We start from the raw sequence: 20,771 nt of genomic DNA on the forward strand, positions 1-20,771 counted from the left end.
CTTTAATTAATAAAATTTTAAAGCATTTATTGTAGTTTACCTATGAATATATATTTTTTTGAAGTGTTAAAACTTGCAATATTTGTGAATATAAAACCAGATCTTTTTATGAAAAATAATCTCAAAAAATACTAAAACTTAAATTTAAGCAATGTCAATAAATCGATAAATTGTAATGTTCTGTGAAAAATATAATTAAAATAGATCAATTTTATTTAAAAATATAATAAATGGCTTATTTTCAATATCCAAACTTTCAACTTTTTATGTGTGTCAGTCAGCCACATTTTATATTAAAATTTATTATTTGATAAAACTTATAAATTTAAAATAATAATTTTTAGTAATTGAAAATTATTTGACTAACCAAAAAATTTAAAATATTTAAGAATTAATTTAATGATAACACATATAAGAGCTTAAATTAAATTATACTTAGTAAAACTATTTATAATAAATTAAAATATATTCCTAATTTCTTTTTAAATTTATTTATATTTTTAAGAAATAATAAAAATATATTAGAAATAGTTATTACCTTAATTCATCAACTTTTACAGTGTTAAATAAAACATAATTTAATGTTTAAATTATATATATATTTTTAAGAACAAATCAAAATTTTAATTTTTTAAATTAATTAGAATTTAATGATTTAAATTATTATTTTTAATATATTAAAATATATTTTAAATTATCTACACAAATATTTCAGTTTTTTTAGTATTTAAAAATATTAAAATTGCAATTATTAATGTCATTTATGTTTATATATTGTTGATGGCTAATATATAATCAAGCATTAATAATTTTATAAAAATAATATACTCCAATATTTTATTCACTTAATTTTTTATCAAATAAATATTTCAATTTGTCAAAAATTGTAGAAACTATAAATTATTGTAAATTAACTAACATATTTAGTTTATTATAATAATGGATTAAATTTAAGATGATAAAAGTTTATCTAATAGTAGACTACATTAGTAGCTATCTAAGGCCAACTATTCTTTTAACACAAATGATTAGATTTTAATGTCAGAGAGCTAATCTCCTACAAAATTTCATCAAAAAAGAATAAATTTTTTAGAGTCTAATAGCAAATAAAATTTTATGGAGAATGGGATTGAATAAGCTTCTTCAGAAAAACTCCAAAAAGCCTACAAAGTACATTTTATATATGAAAAACTATAAGATCGTTTAAAACTGCGTAAAAGAGATGGAGATCTTAATTTCCGAAAAATGATGCACGAATTTAGGCAGCTGGATACATTTGTTGACACAAGACAAGAGATCTAATCTATGAATTTAGCTTTCTAAAAAGGATTTAAAAGTAGCTTAGAAGTTTTAAAAATTAGAGATAAAATATAGCAGCTTAATAAAGAACTGAAAGACACTTCAAGCAAATATCAAATGCAGTTTGGAGAATATGAAGTTATAGATGAATAAGCAGAACAGAATAATTTAGGTGGGGTCAAGGGAGCGAAATAAGCTAAAGAATTGTTGAGAAGGTCTAAAAAATATTTATAAACAAAATCAAAAAACATGAAAATATACGATAGCACTTAAGCAATAACTGAGTCTTTAAAGGATTATATTTAAAAACACACTCAAACCGTAAACCAAATAGAACTAAAAGATGATACTAACGAATTTTATTCTAATTTAGAATCAGTTTTTGAGCATTAGAAAAGATTAATATCCCTAAAGGAGTGTAATTAATAATAAATATATTTTATTGCAATTTCAACTATATAAAAATAATTAAACATTCATAAATTACAATTGTATTACAATTAATAAAATTTAAAATATAGAGCATGCTGAGCTTGAAAGAAAAAAGCAAGAAGAGAAAGAAAAACAATTGAGGGAACTAATAAAACTCTCTAAATATGATATTAATGGTGGGAACGAAAAAGCAGTACCAAATCAAGGATATTTTGATGAATATCACAAAAACACCCAAAAGACAATAAATAAAGCTTTGAAGGAGAGCCAAAGAATATATCGTTAAAAGCTGGGCCTTATTAGTTAAAAGGATAAGTTATTTTTAGATATTCAGGAAAACATTATTGATAAAAACCAAGAAAAGCAGCAACCAGAATAAAATGATTTAACAAGCCCAGTTTAAAATAAAAATAACTTCTTTAGTCAAACTATATCAGCAACAAAAGTCTAAAATATCTAAAATCAGCAATAAAAAGAATAAAAACTTCCCATTTTCTAATCAAGATCAAGCACAAACACTCCTTTAAAAACAAATTTTATTACTCAATAGCCTGATATTACATAAAGCTCGTTTAATAAGTTGAATCAAAGAAGGTACAATCAAAATGCAATGACAAGTTATAACTCTATGACTAGGCTAAACTAAAGTAGCATAAATAAGACTTACATTCCTAGCGGAGAAATTTAAGAGGAAAAAGTAGACTACGATGATTAATAAGAAGAACAAGAAAAAGCACAAAAATTAATTAACAATTTAGCAATAAGTCCTTCAATTTAAAATTCATACAAGAATATAAGCACACTCTCTACTGCAAGAGAGACTGAAAAAATAACTATACCATTGTTGCAGATAAACAATAACCAACAAAATTTAAACCATGCTAAGGGTTAAAGATAAGCTTAAACTTAAGAAAATTTTAAAGAAAAAGTTGCTAGAGATAAATTATCTGAATTTTCAAGATCTTCTCTTGTTAACACATCTCAGAATGCTTTGAGACATAGCAGAATTGATAGTTTTTTTGATAAAAATCCATTTAATTAAGTCAAATAGAAATTAAATAGCCGTATGAATAAAAATTCAATTGATAAAATAACTCTCTAATAAAAAAACTAAAGATATTCTTCATAAACTGAATAAACTCCAAATGCATTTACTAGTGATAGTGATCAGACACCCTTAAAAGGCAGGAAAAAAAGTTTGGGAGGTTTGACTGATGAAGTATCTAATTTAGTTAAAATAATGGCAGAGAGATCACCTAAATAAAGTGAAATTAAAAGACTGAGCAGCTTGTACACTCCTAAAAGTACAAGATTTACAATTGAAAAAAAGAATATATTTTTGTCAAATATTGAAAGCTAACAAGAGACTATAAAGCAATTTATAAGCACAATGAAAGAAGCAGAAGTTACATATAAAGAAGAAAAGCAGAAATTAATGTAACAGTTGTTGGAAGCTAAATAATAATATAAATCAACTTAAGAAAGATACGAAGATCCTAAAATTACAAGTATTAGAGAAGTAGAGTAAAATGTTGAGCATAAATTCAAAAATTTCCTTAGAAGAAATTATAAGCCAAAAACACTGTAAATAGCTAATTATTGATTACATTATTATAAATAAAATAAGTAGTTTATATTAATTTAAAACTATTTTTAGGCATATAAAAATAATAGCCTGTTCATTTTTGTTTTATATTATTATTTATTCATTTTCTTTTAGTATATTTTTACACTTATATATCAAAATTTCAATTTTTTTTTTAAATTAATTTTATTTATAAAAATTAAAAAATAATCAAATTAAAATTAAAAAAAATAATTCTTCAAAACAAATGGGCTTTGTTATTTATCAAATAAAAAAAATAAAATTTTAGTAAAAAATTGTTTATTTTTAAAATTATTTTCAATCTAAAAAATAAAGTGATAAAACATATCTAATTTTTTTGTTAAAAATGAATTAATTAATATCTTAACCATAAAATTTTTATATGTTAATTTTATCTTTAAAATAAAGTTAATTTGTTGTTTGTTGAAAATAAAATCTATCTTTACTACTTTTAAGTGATTAAACTCATAAAATATGTTTGAAAAAATTGTGTTTACTTAGAGAAGTATTCATATTTTATTAATAAACCAATATGATTGTATTTTAAGGATTTTTAATTTTATATTATCCATGGCTATCATATATATTAATTGACTTATTGGTTGGTGAATAGATAAATAGTTAGATGAAATGGATAGATAGATAGATGATATCTTAAAGAATAAATATTTATTGTTAAATTTTAAAATCAATAAATTTATAATAATAATAATAAGAAACTTTAGTTTTGGAATTGAAATTTTATTTATAAGCTATCTTATATGCAGAAGATGCATTTATAAAGATACATTATCGTTGATAAGTTATTAACAAGTCCTTCGTACTTCTATGAATACTAAAATCACCTAATAAAGCTTGTATTAGAGATTAATTTTAATAATGAAGATGAATATAGTATCATTAGTCATAGAAAGATCCTTTAATAATTTGTAAATGACATTTATTTGTTTCTGATAGCGACTTTGCTTGCATTCTTTAATAGAAATTGCAAGAAAAATATACCCCTACCATAAAACATTAGAATATGCTTGCTTATTGATTTCAATCAAAAGGCGAAACTCAAATTCTTAGGAGCAGTAATACCATAAGCTTCCTTATTTTTAGCAGCGTTATAATTCTTAAGTTGCTCCTTTGAGTATAACAATTGATCTTTTTTTTATTACTCTCTGTTATCCATTTAATATCTTCTAATACCAACGTCACAGCTTGATTACCAAGCTTAGTAAGTTTAAGGGCACTTGTGATGATTATCTTTTTATTAAAAAATAAAAGATGTCAGAAAATATACTTTATAGGTGCAATTATGTTTAAATATTGAAAATTTATTTAGGTTTTCGAGGTATTTTTTATATTTAAAATCTTTAATTTATTTTTGTTCTGCTTTTTCCTAAGAATTCGCATCCAATTAATTTAAAATAAATATTCTATGCCATTTTTGTGTTAAATCGCATTTTTATTAATATGAATGCGATTATTTGGATGATAGCTATTTGTATGCTTTAAAAGGATAAAGTTAAAAATATTTATCAACCATAGGCATCTCTAATTGAGTCTAAACATTCGAAATGGGTATTAGAAGCTTAAAAGCATCTCTTGTAATCATATTGTTAACCAGGTAATTTGGTCTAGCTAAGTAAAGCGTTTGAAAATTCCATTTTTACTTCTATTTAATATCTTTTCAATTGATTTGATTTTATTAAATAATTTGATTAAGCTAAAGATTATATTTTCTTAATAAAAATTTTCTCTTAACTTTTCATATTATTTGTATGTATTTAAGAGCATATTTTTTATTTTCTTTATTCATTCATATTAATAAATTAATTAATTGATCAAATACTTAGTTCATCTTTTTAGTTCTTATATCATGAATCCATTTTTTCAATCTTCTTTCATACATTTTTATTATGAATTAATCAACTCTATTGAAAAAACAAATAAATGAATGCATTCATTTATTCAATCATTTAAAATATTGTTTTTGCTTGTTTAATTGATGATATTTGCAAACAATCCTAATTCATTTTATCTTGTAATAAATATATAGCGATTAGCTTGCTTATTTTATGTTTTTGAAGATATCTTAAAACAAAATCACTAATAATTTTCATTAGTTCGCAAGCTATCTATATATTTATTTGCTTTATATTTTTCAAAAATCTATAAACTGTATTTCGCTGCTATTAAATATTATAATTTATTTTTGCTACACAATATTTTTAAAGCCAAAATAAACACTTCAACAAGAATAAGTTTTATCCAAAAAGATTTATTTATAATAGTTAAAAATGAAAATGGAAGAAGAGATCATAGACTAAGCAGATAAAAAAGCTCCTTTTATCCACTTAAAAAGTAAGCATTAAATAAATAATAATTTAATTGTAAGAATATCAATCAATTATTTAGAAAACATCGATTGGTCTACATAAAATTATATAGATGATTTGTTATAATAATTTAACTAAATTTAAGACTACTCTAAAGGAAGTAATGAAATGGAGATAAATGAAAATTCTAATAAAAGCGAAGGTAAAATTTATTAATTATTTCATTTTAATATTTATAAATTTTATAAAAAAAAGCAAAGAAATTTAAGACAATAAAAATTTTAGATATTTTAAACAAAGGAGATATACAAAACTGACCTAAAATGATATTCAATAGCAATTTTTAACTCATAAATAAAGAAAAATAAAATAAATATTAATTTAAAAAAAACATATAAATATTATTAATTATTTTCAATTAAATGTTACAAAATTTCAATATTATATTTCAAAAGTTTTATTCTACTTTTCTAATTTTGGTTTAAATTATATTTTTTATCAGATAAATTGGCATATTGTTTATAAACAATTTCTTATATAAATAATTGCATATTGTAAAATATTTTTTTATTTTTCTTAAGTTATTTTTAAAAAATTGTATTTCTAAAAAGCTGATGGCTTTTAAAAATTAAAATAAAATTACAAATTGATTAATTTATTTTGCATTTTGAATATTAAATCAATTACTTAATAAACTAAATTAGTAATTAAACTTTATAAAATTGATGATAGACGACTGATTAATTACACATTTAAGTAATATTTTAAGAAATAGAACTAACTAATTATTAATAATAAAATTAAACAATTTTTAGACAATTTTAAATAATTTATTTAATTATTTCTAATTAATGAAGTACTCTAATTTAAATTGATATGATTTTATTATCGAAATTTAGATTAAATTTATTTACAGTTGAAATAAATTTTAAATTGATTATCTATTTTTAAATTTCTTTTAGGTAAATGTTAATTTGAGAATATTATTAATTAATTTAAAACTTTGACAATAAGTAATTGACAGTATTAAATATTAAACATATCATAATTGTTACATGAGTTTGTTATTGATATACGTAATCTGATGCATTGTCAAATTTGAGATATAAAAACAGTTGAAAGTAATAAATAAATACATCAATTTTTTGATTAAAACAAATCTTGTCATTAATTTTGATTAAAAATAATATTAAAGTATAATACAAACTTAAATACTACATCTAAAAATAAGCTATAGTTTAAAATGGGAAATAATTTAGCAGTTTTATAAATAATGCCCAACAAGTTTAAGTGTACTTATTTATTTTTATATTTGCTGAATTAAAAATCAAATAAATTAATATCTAATGTTCTTACATTTGCATTATAAATAGCGGGTTCAGTAGTATTAATTACAGGAGCATCATAGGGAATAGGAAAGGAACTAGCATTAAGATATGCATCTAGATAATGCAGGTTGAATTATTTTATTAAATATTTTAGTTTGATGAAGTTGTTTATTATTTTAATTTAAATTTAGACTGCTTTTGTGTGCCAGAAATGTCGAATTATTGAAAAATGTAAATTAAAAAATTAAGAGATATAGTTTGAATTCACCAAAATAATTATTCTTAGGTGTAAAGCTTATGCAATCATTTAGGAGGTAAAGCTGAGATATGCTAAATGGATGTTTCTAATGAAGAGGATTGCAAGTAATAGATTGAATTATATAAATAAAAAAGTTATGCATGAATAATAAAAGTATATTTTCTACTTTCTTAAAAGATTCAAATTATAAACAAAGATGAGCGAGATATTCATTCAAATCTTTAGAATAAAAGCTAGAATTTTCTAAAAATGCTAAATAATTAAAGATATAAAAAAATAGAATTAAATTATATAAAAATTTATGCTTAGCTAGCTAATTTCATAGCTAACTGTTTTGTTTTACATTTTAAAAATAGGAGAATGATCTAAGAATGTATTAAGCATTTTTCAAAAATCGATATCTTAGTAATTTAAAATAAATTAAAATAAAGCAATTTGAGATTGAATATTAATTATTATTTTTAGGTTTTAAATGCTGGTGTTAATGCTCATAGTAAATTTGTGGAACTCCCAGATTTAAGTTCTTTTAAGAAAGTAATGGAAACCAACTTTTATGGATGTGTTTATCCTACAAAGTAATTAAATATTAATTGTTTACTTAAAATTATTAAAAACCAATCTATCTTCTTTATAAAAATCTAGGTATGCTTTACCATATTTATAAAAAACTAAAGGTCAAATACTTGTTTTATCTTCTCTTTCCGGTGAGATTGGACTTCCTTTCCGTACTGCATATTGTAGCAGCAAATTCGCTGTAACTGGCTTCTTTGAATCTTTGAGAATAGAACTAGAAAATAAAGATATAGCAATTACTATAGTTTGTCCTCCATCAGTAATTAATTATTTTTAATGAGTTATTATGCATGTAATTTTATATTTTTTTTATCATGGATTTTCTAAGGTAAAAACTAATATGAGAGATCATGATCTCTTGCAAAAATATAAAACAGAAGAAATGAATGAAACTGACAATAGAATGAGTGTTGAATAATGTGCTGATACTATCATTCTTGCAGCTGATAAAAGAGCAAGAAAAGTAATTTTTATTTATTTATTTAAAAAAGTTAATTAAGAAGTATGAAAATAGGTATTCTTCCCACGTTAAGCTTACCTTGCTGCATATATTAGACCATTCTTCCCAGATTATGTTGATAATAAATTAAAGAAATTTGCTAAACTATGAAGATTAACAAATATAAGTTGATGAGCAAAGTTAAAAGATAAATTTTATTTAAAAGTTTATTGCTTGTATTGTCCATATCTTTATGTTTATGCATTTTAAATTGAGTTTTCAAAAATAAATTTATAAATATTTATTTATTTTAAATTAAAAGCTAAAATTCAAAAAAAAAAAAAGTTAATTTTGAAAAAGCTAAAATAAAATAAAAATCAACAAGATAACAAACACATCAATTATTTGAATGAAAGAAGAAGTTAAAAGTAATTCAAATAGAATTAAAAATTTATAAAATAAAAATTTATTAAATACTAATTAATTATTTTGTATAATTGTATGGATATAGATAGAGATAGTATTTATTTATTTCTTTCTCAAAATGAAAACAACTTAATTAAAAAAATTGTGACCGTTTAACATTATTAATAATTGACTATTTTTCCATTAGAAATTGAAATTTGGCTAAAATCGATTAATTTTTAGATCAAATAAATAAATAATATTTTGCCAAAAATCATTATAAATTTTGTAAACACAACTTTTGAAGAATTAAAAATACTTAAAAGGGGGAATAAAGAAAAATATTATGAACAATTAGTCATTTTAAAATATTTCATAGCAGCATAATCTATCTTCTTTAAATAACAAAACTTATTTTGAGTACTCTTTCAATAAGTTGAGGGAAAAATAAGGCTTTTCGCAAAAAGGTATTTTAATAAATAATTATTGTTAAAAATTTGTATCTTAATAAATAAATATTTTACTATGAAACTATTTATTTATCTTTCGAAATATTTTATAAATATTTAGATGAGTTTATGTATGCCTAAAAGCAGCTAAATTTAAATCTAGGGAATTATTTATATGAGTACTAAAAATAAAAATTGTATGAATCATGGATAACCAGTGATAAGATATAATAGTTACCTCAAGAAAGGAGAGATAAAAAAGCTGGAAAGTACCAATAAAACGAGAGTTATAATAGGCAACAATCTGTAAAGAGCCTTAAAAAATCAATAGCTAAAAGCGCATCCTGTAAATAAATAAATAAATTTGAACATTTTGTATTTGTTATTTTGTAATAAAAATATAGATCCATAATATATTGAGTAAATAAATGGTATTTATGAAGGAGATTTAGATATGAATTATAAAAAGGAAGGACTAGGAATATTTATTGAAGATCAAGGTGAGATGTATATTGGTAAAAAAATAACTTAATTTTAAAAATAAAATTGTAAAATTTAATTCATTTAAAAAATTTTTAGGTGAATGGTCTAACGATTAAATGCACGGTGAAGGCATTTTGCACTTCCGTTTCGGTGGTTATTTATATGGGAGGTTTAAATAGAATAAGGTTCATGGCATTGCAATATTAAATATTCCATTAAAAAACCAATTATTTATTGGTTATTGGAAACAATCTACTTTGAATGGTGTTTGCTTTGAACTTAATTTAAATTCTAGATAGTGGTCTCTCTCTATTTATGAAAATGGAGAGCTAAAGGAAAAATAGCAAACCGAAGCTTTAGAAATGAATTCATCTGGAATGGGTAAATAAATTTACACAATTTATTTAACAGATTTCTTAAATATAATTTTTAAAAAGTTTACCCTAAGATTATGGACCCTTATGAAGATATAAAATTTTGGATGAGTAGATAGTCAAACAAGCAATATTTCTTAGAAAGAAATATTAATACTTAGTAAAAGCACATTAAATACATAAACATCGATAAAGGAATGGAGTAGGAAGCATTTTTTTAAACAATTTTTTAATTACAAATTAATTATAAAGTTATATAGGATTCATTGAAGAAAACAATATCCCAGAGGGATTGGGTCTTGTTAAATGTGAAAAAGGGTTTATTTATGGATAATTTTGTGTAAAAATATTTCTTGAATTTTTCAATTAAAATAATAAATAACTTTTTTTATTAAAAAGAATGGCATTTTAGAAGGCTATGGAAGGATGGTGCTTGATAACGGAGATATTTACGATGGCTATTACAGGAAGGGACAATTGAATGGGCAAGGATACTATTTTAATTTTGAAAAAAAGATTTTCATGCATGCTATTTTTGAGGATAACATACCAAAGATCTATGAAACAGAGAATAAATATCGTGCTGACTTAATAAGTATGCTTGCTTTTTTAATATAAATATGAAGTCAAAAATAAAATTATTTTTTACTTTAGAAAAAGAAAGATCTGAGCAGCATAAGTCTCATAGGAAATTTTATGCGAAAGAGCAGCATTTAGAAAAACTTGTTTTTAAAATATTAAAAAACTATGAAGATTTTTATGGAAAGGGTTAATTATAGTTTGAAAGTGATATAAATAACATGTATTTGTAAAATAGAATAAATAACAGTTTTACAACAAGAAACTTTATGGATAATAATATTTCTCAATCTCCAAACGTGTAATTTACCTAGATTGCTTCTCCTACTAGTCAAAGAAGTTTAGATATTACTACAGAAAAATTAGCTGAATCTTTATAACCTTCATAAATTCCTCAAATTTCTCAAACTATTTAACAGTAAAATGTTATTAATAATTAATCTCTAAATTAGGTAGCAGCATAAAATCAATAAAATAACCCAAATAATAAAATAATCAATAATTAAAGTTAGCAACCAACAAGCTAATTAGCATAACCTTAGATTAACTAAACATAAAATTAACAAAAAAGTATATCCTTAAATAATTCTAACAGCATTTAAGGAAATTTAAATAATTAAAATTTATTATCAAACAATCAAAATAATACAAGTGGAATTATTTAAAACTAGCAAACAGCATCATTTTCTTAATAATAAATATAATAACAATAGTAGTTAAATTAATAGCAGTAGTAATTAAATTTATAGCAGTTATAGCAGCAATAATAGCTAAATCAATAATAATTGCAGTTATAAAATCAATAGCAGTAATAAGTTAACATGTAGCAGTAATAGTAGCAAAACTAAGTTTAATAGATTACTTTAATCTAAAATGAATCTGGCGTTTAATTATCATAATAATCTTTCTCTGAAAATGTTGTTGATTCACCAGTTAAGATGGAAAATAAAAATGAAGTAAAGTCTAACTTGATAGCAGGTAGCGTGATTTAAGGTATCAGATAGACTGCTAAACCTTAGAAAAGAGAGTCAAAGTACATTGAACCCCCTAGTATTAAAAAACCTCAAGAATTGCAATATAATGCTTCTTAGGAGTAATATGAAAGGTTTTAAAAAATGTAAGAAACAAGAAAGTAGTATACTGCTCAGCATTAATATTAAAATGAAACAGAGTTCAGTTTAGAAGTGGACCCTTCCAAAGATTTATTTTCATTTAAAAAAATTAATACAAGCTATATGGAGAGAAGTTAGAAAAGAAGAATATTTGAGGATAACCCTCGTTATCAAAAAGAAGTATTTTAATAGTCTCGTTCTATGACTCCTCATAAAGAATTATTGAGAGATGATTCTGCTAGGAGTACTTTAAGTTAGTAAAGATATAGAAAAAATGAGTATATGAAAGACATAAATACTCAATAGAAAAATAGGAACTAGCAAACCATGTAAAAGGGTATAGTTATAACTCATGACGAAGAATAAAAAGTATGGGAAAACGATTTTATAGGAAACAAGGAAGAAAATATTGATAATAATGTTGAGCATTTTTGTATTTTAATAAGAGACCAATAAAAGAATGATAAAAAACAACAAAATTCTCAACAAAATTAACAATATTAAGGAAATGATTTTAATAACTAAAATGTAAGGCGTTAAAAAATATTTTAAAATAATGCTTCATAGAAATTTGTTGACGATGATTTCTAGTAAGAGAATATTTCATCTAGAAACATGATGAGCTCCAAGATAATAGATTAAAAGCTTCAATAAAAATTATAGTAAAATAAAGAAAATGGAAAGAAACTTCAAGAAATAGAATATGATAATAATAATAGTAATAACAATATTAATATTTATTAAGATTAACTTGATATGTCAGACCAAGAAAATAAATAATACTTAGAAAAATATGTGTTTTCCTTGGTTGAAAAATTTACTCAAGAAAATAATTAAAATTCAAAGCTAAAGCCTATTGAACATCAAAACTTTGAGAAATCGAGAAATGAAAGTAAATATTTTAAAAATGAATTTAGGCTTAAAGAATAAGATAGTATTATCAAATCTAGTAATACTCCTTCAAAAGATTAAAAACAAAATAAAAAAAAGATTTTTGATAAAATACAAGAAATCCACCTAGAAAAAAGCAATATTAAAAGTTTATAACAAGAGAATCAATCAGTAAGAAGAGATGATGATACCTTTGATTATGCAGATGGACCAAATCTATCTTAAGGCTTACAAAACTCTCTAAGGGATGTATAAAACTTTTAATAAAGCTATCTTAGAAAAAGCCAAATTCAAAATTTAAAACCTAATACATAAAGAAGTTAATATGAAAATAATTCATAGTTTTTAGCTACTGATAGATAAGATTTTCAATAAAATTCATAGTAATCAACTGGTTACCCTTACAAATCTTAATAATTTTTTTACAATATGTCACCATAAACTAATAACGATTTCTAATGAAAAGCTTATTTTGCCAAATAAAATTTCAACTAATCAATAAATAAATAAATTAACATCATGAAACTCTAAAATTAAAAAAATAATATTTCCTAAATTTACTCATTTAAGAATAAAATTTATTTTGTTTTTTCTATTTTTATTTTAATTAGTCAAATTATATTTTTCATTTAAATAAATTTGTTTATAAAATCTACAATTATAAATGTATTTTTAGCTCACAATTGTAAGTAATTGTTATATTTTGTTAAAACAGCTTTATGAAACGATAAAAAGCCAGATATTCACTTAAATAAATAAAAAAAATCATGATTACTTTTTTTATTATTTGAAAGTCAACAAGTAATCTAAGCATACAATCTTGCATTTAAATAAACTTAATTATTCTAAAATAGCAAGTTAATTAAATTTGTATTGAATTTAGTTTTGTAAATAAGCTTTTATATAAATTGTTTATTTTTGTATAAAGTCAATCATAAAATGAGTTCAACATCAATCAATGCAAATAGATAGTCAAACTCACCGATTTCATCTAGTAGGATGATTTCTTAGAATGATTTAAAATAGAAATAACTTATAGGGTTAGGCAAAAAAGATGATTTTAGAAAATAATCAATATTTTCATTAAATTAAAACACTGACGCATCTGGTTCTCCTAAAATGATGGGCTATTAAAATGTCCAGAAAGATTAAGCAGTATAAATTTTGAATGAGACATCATAAAATATGTTATCTGAAAAGGATTGGAATGATTTTAAAGAATTAACTGATTCTGAAAACACTGCTTTGAGTTTACTAAATGAAATTATTAACAAAGGAACTAATACCTTATATAACAAATATCTAGATTAAAAAATGAGCTAACATATCTTCAACTCTATTATATATTTGTCTGAGCTTTCATGGTAGTAAGAGAGGTTAGTTCATGATTTAGATTTTGACTTGAAAGAATAAGACATTTATTTTAATTATCCTAAAGGATTACATCAATAAAAATTTTAAGACTTTTTAATAGAAGATGAGGAACCTGATCCACCAAATAGAGAAAATAGAAGAAACTTCAATGTTGAAATTGAAAAAAAGTAAATAATCGTAGATGAATTAGATGATTCTTTAAGTATTGCTCGAAAGGATATCATAAATAAATTAATAGAATAAAGTTCTCCTTCGAATTCAAAGAAAGGAAATAAAAAAAGAAATAAAAGCAAAAATAATTAAAAAAACGATACAAGTTTTATATCACAATAATAATAATCTCCAAATTAATCATAATTTGTATTCTCAAACATCAAAGAAACTTAATCTATTTAAGTTGGAGAAGAGGAATAATTAGGTTTGGATGAGGAGTAGATTAATTAAAAATATAACTTTCCTCTCTTTTAGGATCATAATCCTCAGATTATTTTTTTAAGTTAATTAGAAGAGGTAGATAGGGTTGAAGAACAACTTAGGTTGCTCAAAGAAAGGGAAATAGAGCTTCAAAAATAAAAAGAAGAATTTGAAGCACTTAGACTTAAAGAATAAAAAGAACAACAAATAAGGCTGAGAAATGTTTAAAAAGGTGAAAACAATAAAAAATAAATAGCCTATGATTTTAATGGGTAAATTTTAGGCATTTAACCCCTTAAAACTGATAAGCTTCCAAACTCTACAGTAGTCATTAACCATAATATATCTAAGGGAGAAGTGCAAGTGATTGATTATAACTCACAACAAACTGCAATTCAAAAATAGCTTAAAAAGAAGAATAAATAAAGTATAGATTAAGATGACACAATGTCAATAGACTAGTTAACTAATCAACAAACCCCCTCAATGAGAAATTAATCTTTTAGATCGAAAGACAACATATTAGCTAATGCTAAATCTTTATAAAAAGGCTAAACAACCTAAATACAAACAGTAAATGCTTCTATAAAGAACAAAAAAGAAAATCACTATCCTTAAAGTAAAGATGCAGTATTTTTCTAGCAGCAAGAGCTATTCGAAGCATTTAAAGCAAATAAGGGTGTCACTCTCATAGAAGGAGGAAGAGTTAAAAAAGGTCCAAATTTTAACACCTAAGCTAATTCAATTGATATTTCAAAATTAGTAGATAAAGATTATGTTAGAAATATCAATCTAACCAAGAATGATTATAATAAATTAGTAGGAGGCTTGAATACAAGTTTAGAAAGTGAAATAGGTCATAATTTAAGTAGACTTAGTAGTAAGCACTCAATTCATTCATAGTCGATGGTAAATTTGAAGAATAAATCAGATTTATTTGATTTAAGAATGCCTCTTAACATGAGTCCTAAATTAATAAGCCCTTAAAATAGCTCATAAAACTAAAATAAAATATAATTTTAAAAGAAAATGTTAACTGATTCTGTCAATCAAAATGAAGATTTCGATTAAAACATGTCAAAGTCACTGATAGGTAATTAAAGTGCAAATGATATGTCTAAAAATAATTTGAATATAAGCAATATTAGCAAGAAGAAACACTATTTTAGCAGCTAGAAAAAATTGCAACCTATTGACACAAGTAAAATAAGTGTGCAATCTATGGAAATTTTACAGACTCTTGCTTTAGACGATCATGAATATGTTTTAAAAGTTCTAAATTAAAATCCTGCTAATTTAATGTCAAATAAATTCAAACAAAACTTTAGCGACTTTTACAATAAAAGTCCAAAAAATTAAAAACAAGATAATAGCCAATTATCTTAGAGTGGTTTACAAGAAATGCATAGCTCGAGGTCCTTGATAAATGAGGTTTCATTAAATAAATAAAATTAAAATTTGTATACAGAGCCTTTTCTAAATAATATCAGTGAAATTTAAAGTATAAAAAATAAAAAGTCTAAAATCTAATAATAACAAATAAATAGAAAAAACAATCAATCAGAAGTTATAGCCCCATTGTAAAGACCAACTGATGAATATAATAGAGCAATCATATCAGGAGCTATAGAATGGGGAGCTCCTATTATGGATTCTTCAAGAAACCATTATTAGTTTACCCCTAATTTTAAGGCTGACGATATTTATAAGTAGAAGCATACTCTAGGAAGTCATGGTAAATTCCCAAGAGAGAGAATTATGAAAAAGACATTTAAAGAAATGAGTCATAATCATTTAAGTCCACCAGAAATAGGGAGCACTATGGGGCATGGTGCCGGACAAGGTTTCCACCCAGATAAATTAGTTACAGTTAAACAATTTATATAAGAACTAAATGATAACTAAAACAATTAAAGCAATAAGATTAAAACTGAAGTAAAAAATAAACTTAATTCATGATTTATTTACTTATTTTGTAATTCTAATTACAAAAAAAATTCTATATATAAATTATCAGGTATTTGAGCTAATTTCATTTTATTGATTCATATATATATGTAAATTTAAAAAAATAATTAAATAAAAAATTCTCCAATTTTCTAATATATACTTGTTGTAAATATAACTATTTATATAGAGAATCTTTCATTTGAATTACAATCTAGGCAAAATTTTTTAGACTTCGTTTTTAGTAATTTTAGAATATTTAAGCTATAAAATAGACAATAAAAAAATAGAAGTTTATTTTTGATGATTTACGATAAGGTCCCTCTCTATTTAATAATACTCATAACAATAATAATAATCTTAATTTTAATAAACTTTCTATTTGAAAACAACGTACATAAAATTAGATAGTGTACTTTTTTCTTATCAGGAGCTAATCAATAATCTTACTATTTAAAATATTAGAAAAAATTGTACTTTTATAAAGTATTCATTTTGATATTAAAATTTATCATAATTAATTTAATAAATTACAAATTAACAAAATATAAAGTTAAAAAAAGTGAATAAATGCAGTATATTACAGAGCCAATTTATAACGCCTATTGCTATGTCTGGAATTACTTTTATAGTGTTCCTCAAGACTATGACTGTGATCCTACGGAAGCATAGAAGAAATTAGATGTGTTAATTATGGAAATATAAACTCAAATTTAGATAAAGAAGTAAAGGAATTAATCTGACTTAAACGAGTTGAAGTTAAACTTTTCTAAGCATATTCACAGTGAACATTATTAAGAATAAATAAGAACAGATTTTTGCAGAAAAATATCCAATAAAAATGATGATATTAATATGCTTAATGCTATAAATGAATAGATTGAAAAATTGAAACAATTTAAAACTTAGCTAATTACTCTTAGGAAAGATTAAGAATACTTAAAATAAATAATGCCAACTATTGAAAATTTAGTTTTTGCTGCTTCTTATGATGGGACTCTTTAAATAAAGCTTGTAAAATTTACAGACTTCTTACAATACCTATGGGGTAAAGAGTATACAATTCCTGAAGAAAACAATTTAGTTGAAAAAGATTTTAAGTAAATAATGACTAAAATTTCTACAGATGAAGATTACGAAAAGACTTGTTTAGAGTTCTCAAGTTAATCATTGGTTCATCCTCAGCTTATATATCGTTGCAATCCTGAAAGATCAGTGATTTATTCATAGCAATCAAATGTTAACTAAATTTCAATTTAAAATCAAGGAATATAAATGAGAGCCGAATTAAATTGATAACAAACAAATAAACAAACACTTATTAAAAAAGACAAAATTAGACAGACATAAATAAAACTAAAATAAAAAAAACTAATAAAAATCAACAACTTTTCAATTACTTTCAACTAAATTAAATAATTTATTAACATTAATTAATATATTTATATAAATTAATATGTTTTTTCATTTCATATTTATTAATTCATTCATATTCTTTGAGATGTCAGATTTCTCTCCATAAAAATTCAATTTTTGATATATTTTTTAACAAAAATAATAATATGTGTTAACGTATCAAGAAACTATTTATTTTATTTTATTGTAGGAATATTTCTATTTCTCGCTGAAATTTTTTAAAGAAGATTTGTAAATATTTTTAAAATTTGTATGTAAATCCCTATTAAAAGCAATATATTTTGATTTGACCTTGATTAGTGGTATTTTAGAGTTTAGAAGCAAATATTTATTAAGTTATATTTAGAAAAATCAAATTTCTTCCAAATAACTTCAAGCTTTAAAAGAATACTCTTAGAAATTAATCTAATATAACACATGTGAAGAAATCAAGAAAAGATAGAAATAGTAATATAATGATAATATTTATATTTCTCATTTAATATATTTAAAAGTTTTTTATGTTTTTCAATAATTATTTTTTAAAAGCAAAACTTTACTAACAAATTCTAAAATAACTTAATAAATAAATAAAATATTATTTATTTAAAGTATATTAATATTTTTTAATTTTTAATTTAATATATTTTATTTCAGACTAATAAATAAGTAAAAAATAATTTTACAAAATTCATGTCATGTTAATTTAGTCTAGTTTATAAATAACAGTTAGATCTATTAATTATGCAAACGATAAATATTTTGAATTAGTTTTCAAAAATTTAATTAAGGGAATTAAAAAAGAATATATTTTTTATAATTTATAAAATATGGCTGATATTAAAGAAAAGAGTTAAGTTGTAAATAATAAAGTAAAAGAGACTGAAAGTCAATAAGACTAAGAGGCAGATGAGTTTTTATCAATTAAATAGTATCACCCTCTTAATATTCTTTTAGAGGAAATGAAGTTGGCTAATCTAAAAAAAAGGATATCGTGTGTTAGATAAATACCTTCAATCAGTATTGCTTTAGGTCCTGAAAAAACGAGAGCTCTTTTAATTCCATTTTTGAGTTAGTTAATGGTCGAAGAAGAAGAAATGTAGAAAGAAGTTTTGAATTTGATCCCATCTTTAGTCAATTTAGTTGGAGGAACTTATAGTTCTCACATATTAATGGATATCATTTTTGATTGTTTATATAAATATGATGAAGGTTAAGTAAAAGAGACTGCTTTAAACAGTTTAAAAGACCTTTTTAGGAAAATAGATTTAAGATACTTTGAGAAATTACTTATGGATTTCATTAATAGAAGTACTCATTTCAAATATTTACACAAAACAAGAAAATCTTTTATTATTTAATATTACATTTGTTAATTCATATTAGAAGATAATATGAAATAAAATACTATCAGTTCCATTCAAATTTATTCAAAATTAATGTATATAAATAGTTTTGGAAAATGATCATTTTAGAGCAAAAGAAATAGCAATTGTGTTGATGCCAGAAATATTTATTGCTTTAAATGAGGAATATTAATTAGAAATAATAGAAATATTTAGTAAGATGAGTTCTGATAGCACTCCTATGGTTAGAAAAACGGTAGCTATGAAATTAAAAGATTTTGCTAAGCTTATTCCTCCAGCCCCTGAGTCTTAATTGCTGTAAATTTTTGATAAACTTCTTTAAGATGAAAATGATTACGTGCGTATACCATTGGTTGAGTCACTTATTCCTTTTAGTCAGGTTTGTATAGAAAAGTCTGAAGCTGAGTTTATAGATATTCTTAAAAAAATTATAAATGATAAAAGTGTTAAAGTGAGAGGCAGCATAGTGGACTTCGTGGAAGACATAAAGAAGAGCTTTAGTTAAAATATTTTTGATGAGATTATTGTGCCTACATATCTCTCTTTTTTAAATACGGATGCAGAAAATGACTTAAAAAATAGAAGTTTGTAAAATATAGTCAACTTGTACAACCACATTCCTCAATTTTCTAAGCTGTTTTTGCCAAAGCTCAAAGATTTGACAAAAGATAAAAGCTTATTAGTTAAGTAAAATTAATTGTATATAGTACTTGTGCATTTTATAATATTATAATTAGATAAAATTTAGGAGAGGCGATAATAAATTTACTTACAGAAGGGAATAAAGAGCAGTTAATTGGAATTGAAGAAGTGTTTTCTGACTTGCTAGATGATTGTGATAATGAAACCAAATTCAAATTGTTTAAAAAAATAAAAGATTTTGGCTAATTGCAAAAAAACTTAAGTGTTAATATTATAAGAAAGATATTGAATTCATTAGAAACAATTGCTCAAAATAAAAAATGGAGAATAAGAAGCTCCTCGTTAAGCACTATTTCTAGGCTGATATAGGAGGCTAAATTAACAGAAGATTAATTTGACTAAGATTTTATTACGATGATTAAAAATAGTTTGAATGATTCTACTGCTGAAATTAGATTAGAAGCTGCTAAAACAGTTGGAAGTCTAGCTAATAATTTCTCACCAAAGTTTACTCAAAGTAAGATCTTACCAGAATTCATGGATATTTGGAATAATAAAAGTTATCTCACCAGAATAGGTGCTCCATTTTGCATAAAATTTAGTGTGCAATATTTAGAAGAACCTTACATATAAAAAGAAATAAAAGAATACATTAAAATAGGCTTTTAAGATAAAGTTCCTAATATTAAAATTGTTTGCCTAGAAATTATAGAAATTATTTTTTTAAAATTCTCTGCAGAAACGAGAAATTCTTATAAACAGCTGCTCGAAAAGGCAGCAAAAGATGAAGACACTGAAGTGAGAGATCGTTCTAAAAAGCTTATTAAATTATTGCAAGATCTTAAAGAAAAATGAATGATATCTTATAGAAATTAATTAATTAAGGATTTTCTCCAAATAATATTTAAATAAAAACTTATCAATTAACCAATTTAAAAAAAAATTCAAATTATTCAATTAAAAATCATTTTAAATTCTAACTAAATCAATTATATAAAAAAAATGTGTAAATTGTATTTATAGTCTAAATTATTATTAATATTAAATTCCAGAATATCCAGTAGAATGAATGCAAG

General features: G+C 22.8%; 8 protein-coding genes across 8 annotated transcripts; 7 read left to right on the forward strand and 1 right to left on the reverse strand. All coding sequences in view use genetic code 6, as the record gives it.

Annotated features, from left to right (window-relative positions):
• Positions 1 to 939: 939 nt before the first annotated feature.
• Positions 940 to 3,334, forward strand: TTHERM_00334330 (hypothetical protein; the record flags this gene model as incomplete). Its single annotated transcript, XM_001017501.1, has 2 exons — positions 940 to 1,717; positions 1,821 to 3,334. The coding sequence occupies 2 exons, from the start codon at positions 940 to 942 to the stop codon at positions 3,332 to 3,334; spliced, it is 2,292 nt and encodes a 763-aa protein (XP_001017501.1).
• A 1,048-nt stretch (positions 3,335 to 4,382) lies between these two features.
• On the reverse strand, positions 4,383 to 5,118 carry TTHERM_00334340 (hypothetical protein; the record flags this gene model as incomplete). Its single annotated transcript, XM_001017502.4, has 2 exons — positions 4,869 to 5,118; positions 4,383 to 4,588 (listed from the first exon to the last, which is right to left on the reverse strand). The coding sequence occupies exons 1-2, from the start codon at positions 5,095 to 5,097 to the stop codon at positions 4,383 to 4,385; spliced, it is 435 nt and encodes a 144-aa protein (XP_001017502.4). The 5' UTR covers positions 5,098 to 5,118.
• A 507-nt stretch (positions 5,119 to 5,625) lies between these two features.
• Positions 5,626 to 5,981, forward strand: TTHERM_00334350 (hypothetical protein; the record flags this gene model as incomplete). The annotated part of the gene is made up of 3 exons (XM_001017503.3): positions 5,626 to 5,689; positions 5,744 to 5,866; positions 5,920 to 5,981. The coding sequence occupies 3 exons, from the start codon at positions 5,626 to 5,628 to the stop codon at positions 5,979 to 5,981; spliced, it is 249 nt and encodes an 82-aa protein (XP_001017503.2).
• A 926-nt stretch (positions 5,982 to 6,907) lies between these two features.
• On the forward strand, positions 6,908 to 8,434 carry TTHERM_00334360 (enoyl-(acyl carrier) reductase; the record flags this gene model as incomplete). Its single annotated transcript, XM_001017504.3, has 9 exons — positions 6,908 to 6,956; positions 7,038 to 7,119; positions 7,184 to 7,223; positions 7,279 to 7,355; positions 7,608 to 7,656; positions 7,717 to 7,826; positions 7,894 to 8,083; positions 8,153 to 8,287; positions 8,339 to 8,434. The coding sequence occupies 9 exons, from the start codon at positions 6,908 to 6,910 to the stop codon at positions 8,432 to 8,434; spliced, it is 828 nt and encodes a 275-aa protein (XP_001017504.1).
• A 451-nt stretch (positions 8,435 to 8,885) lies between these two features.
• TTHERM_00334370 (MORN domain protein) lies at positions 8,886 to 13,018 on the forward strand (the record flags this gene model as incomplete). The annotated part of the gene is made up of 8 exons (XM_001017505.2): positions 8,886 to 9,135; positions 9,239 to 9,463; positions 9,522 to 9,632; positions 9,697 to 9,981; positions 10,038 to 10,176; positions 10,227 to 10,314; positions 10,374 to 10,569; positions 10,629 to 13,018. The coding sequence occupies exons 1-8, from the start codon at positions 9,015 to 9,017 to the stop codon at positions 13,016 to 13,018; spliced, it is 3,555 nt and encodes a 1,184-aa protein (XP_001017505.2). The 5' UTR covers positions 8,886 to 9,014.
• A 477-nt stretch (positions 13,019 to 13,495) lies between these two features.
• TTHERM_00334380 (hypothetical protein) lies at positions 13,496 to 16,303 on the forward strand (the record flags this gene model as incomplete). Its single annotated transcript, XM_001017506.1, has 1 exon — positions 13,496 to 16,303. The coding sequence occupies one exon, from the start codon at positions 13,496 to 13,498 to the stop codon at positions 16,301 to 16,303; it is 2,808 nt and encodes a 935-aa protein (XP_001017506.1).
• Positions 16,304 to 16,861: 558 nt separating this feature from the next.
• Positions 16,862 to 17,587, forward strand: TTHERM_00334390 (hypothetical protein; the record flags this gene model as incomplete). The annotated part of the gene is made up of 1 exon (XM_001017507.1): positions 16,862 to 17,587. The coding sequence occupies one exon, from the start codon at positions 16,862 to 16,864 to the stop codon at positions 17,585 to 17,587; it is 726 nt and encodes a 241-aa protein (XP_001017507.1).
• A 929-nt stretch (positions 17,588 to 18,516) lies between these two features.
• Positions 18,517 to 20,550, forward strand: TTHERM_00334400 (serine/threonine-protein phosphatase 2A 65 kDa regulatory subunit A beta; the record flags this gene model as incomplete). Its single annotated transcript, XM_001017508.1, has 3 exons — positions 18,517 to 18,997; positions 19,140 to 19,740; positions 19,791 to 20,550. The coding sequence occupies 3 exons, from the start codon at positions 18,517 to 18,519 to the stop codon at positions 20,548 to 20,550; spliced, it is 1,842 nt and encodes a 613-aa protein (XP_001017508.1).
• Positions 20,551 to 20,771: the final 221 nt, after the last annotated feature.

Source organism: Tetrahymena thermophila, assembly GCF_000189635.1.
Source record: "Tetrahymena thermophila SB210 genomic scaffold scf_8254610, whole genome shotgun sequence".
Classification (NCBI taxonomy): domain Eukaryota; phylum Ciliophora; class Oligohymenophorea; order Hymenostomatida; family Tetrahymenidae; genus Tetrahymena; species Tetrahymena thermophila.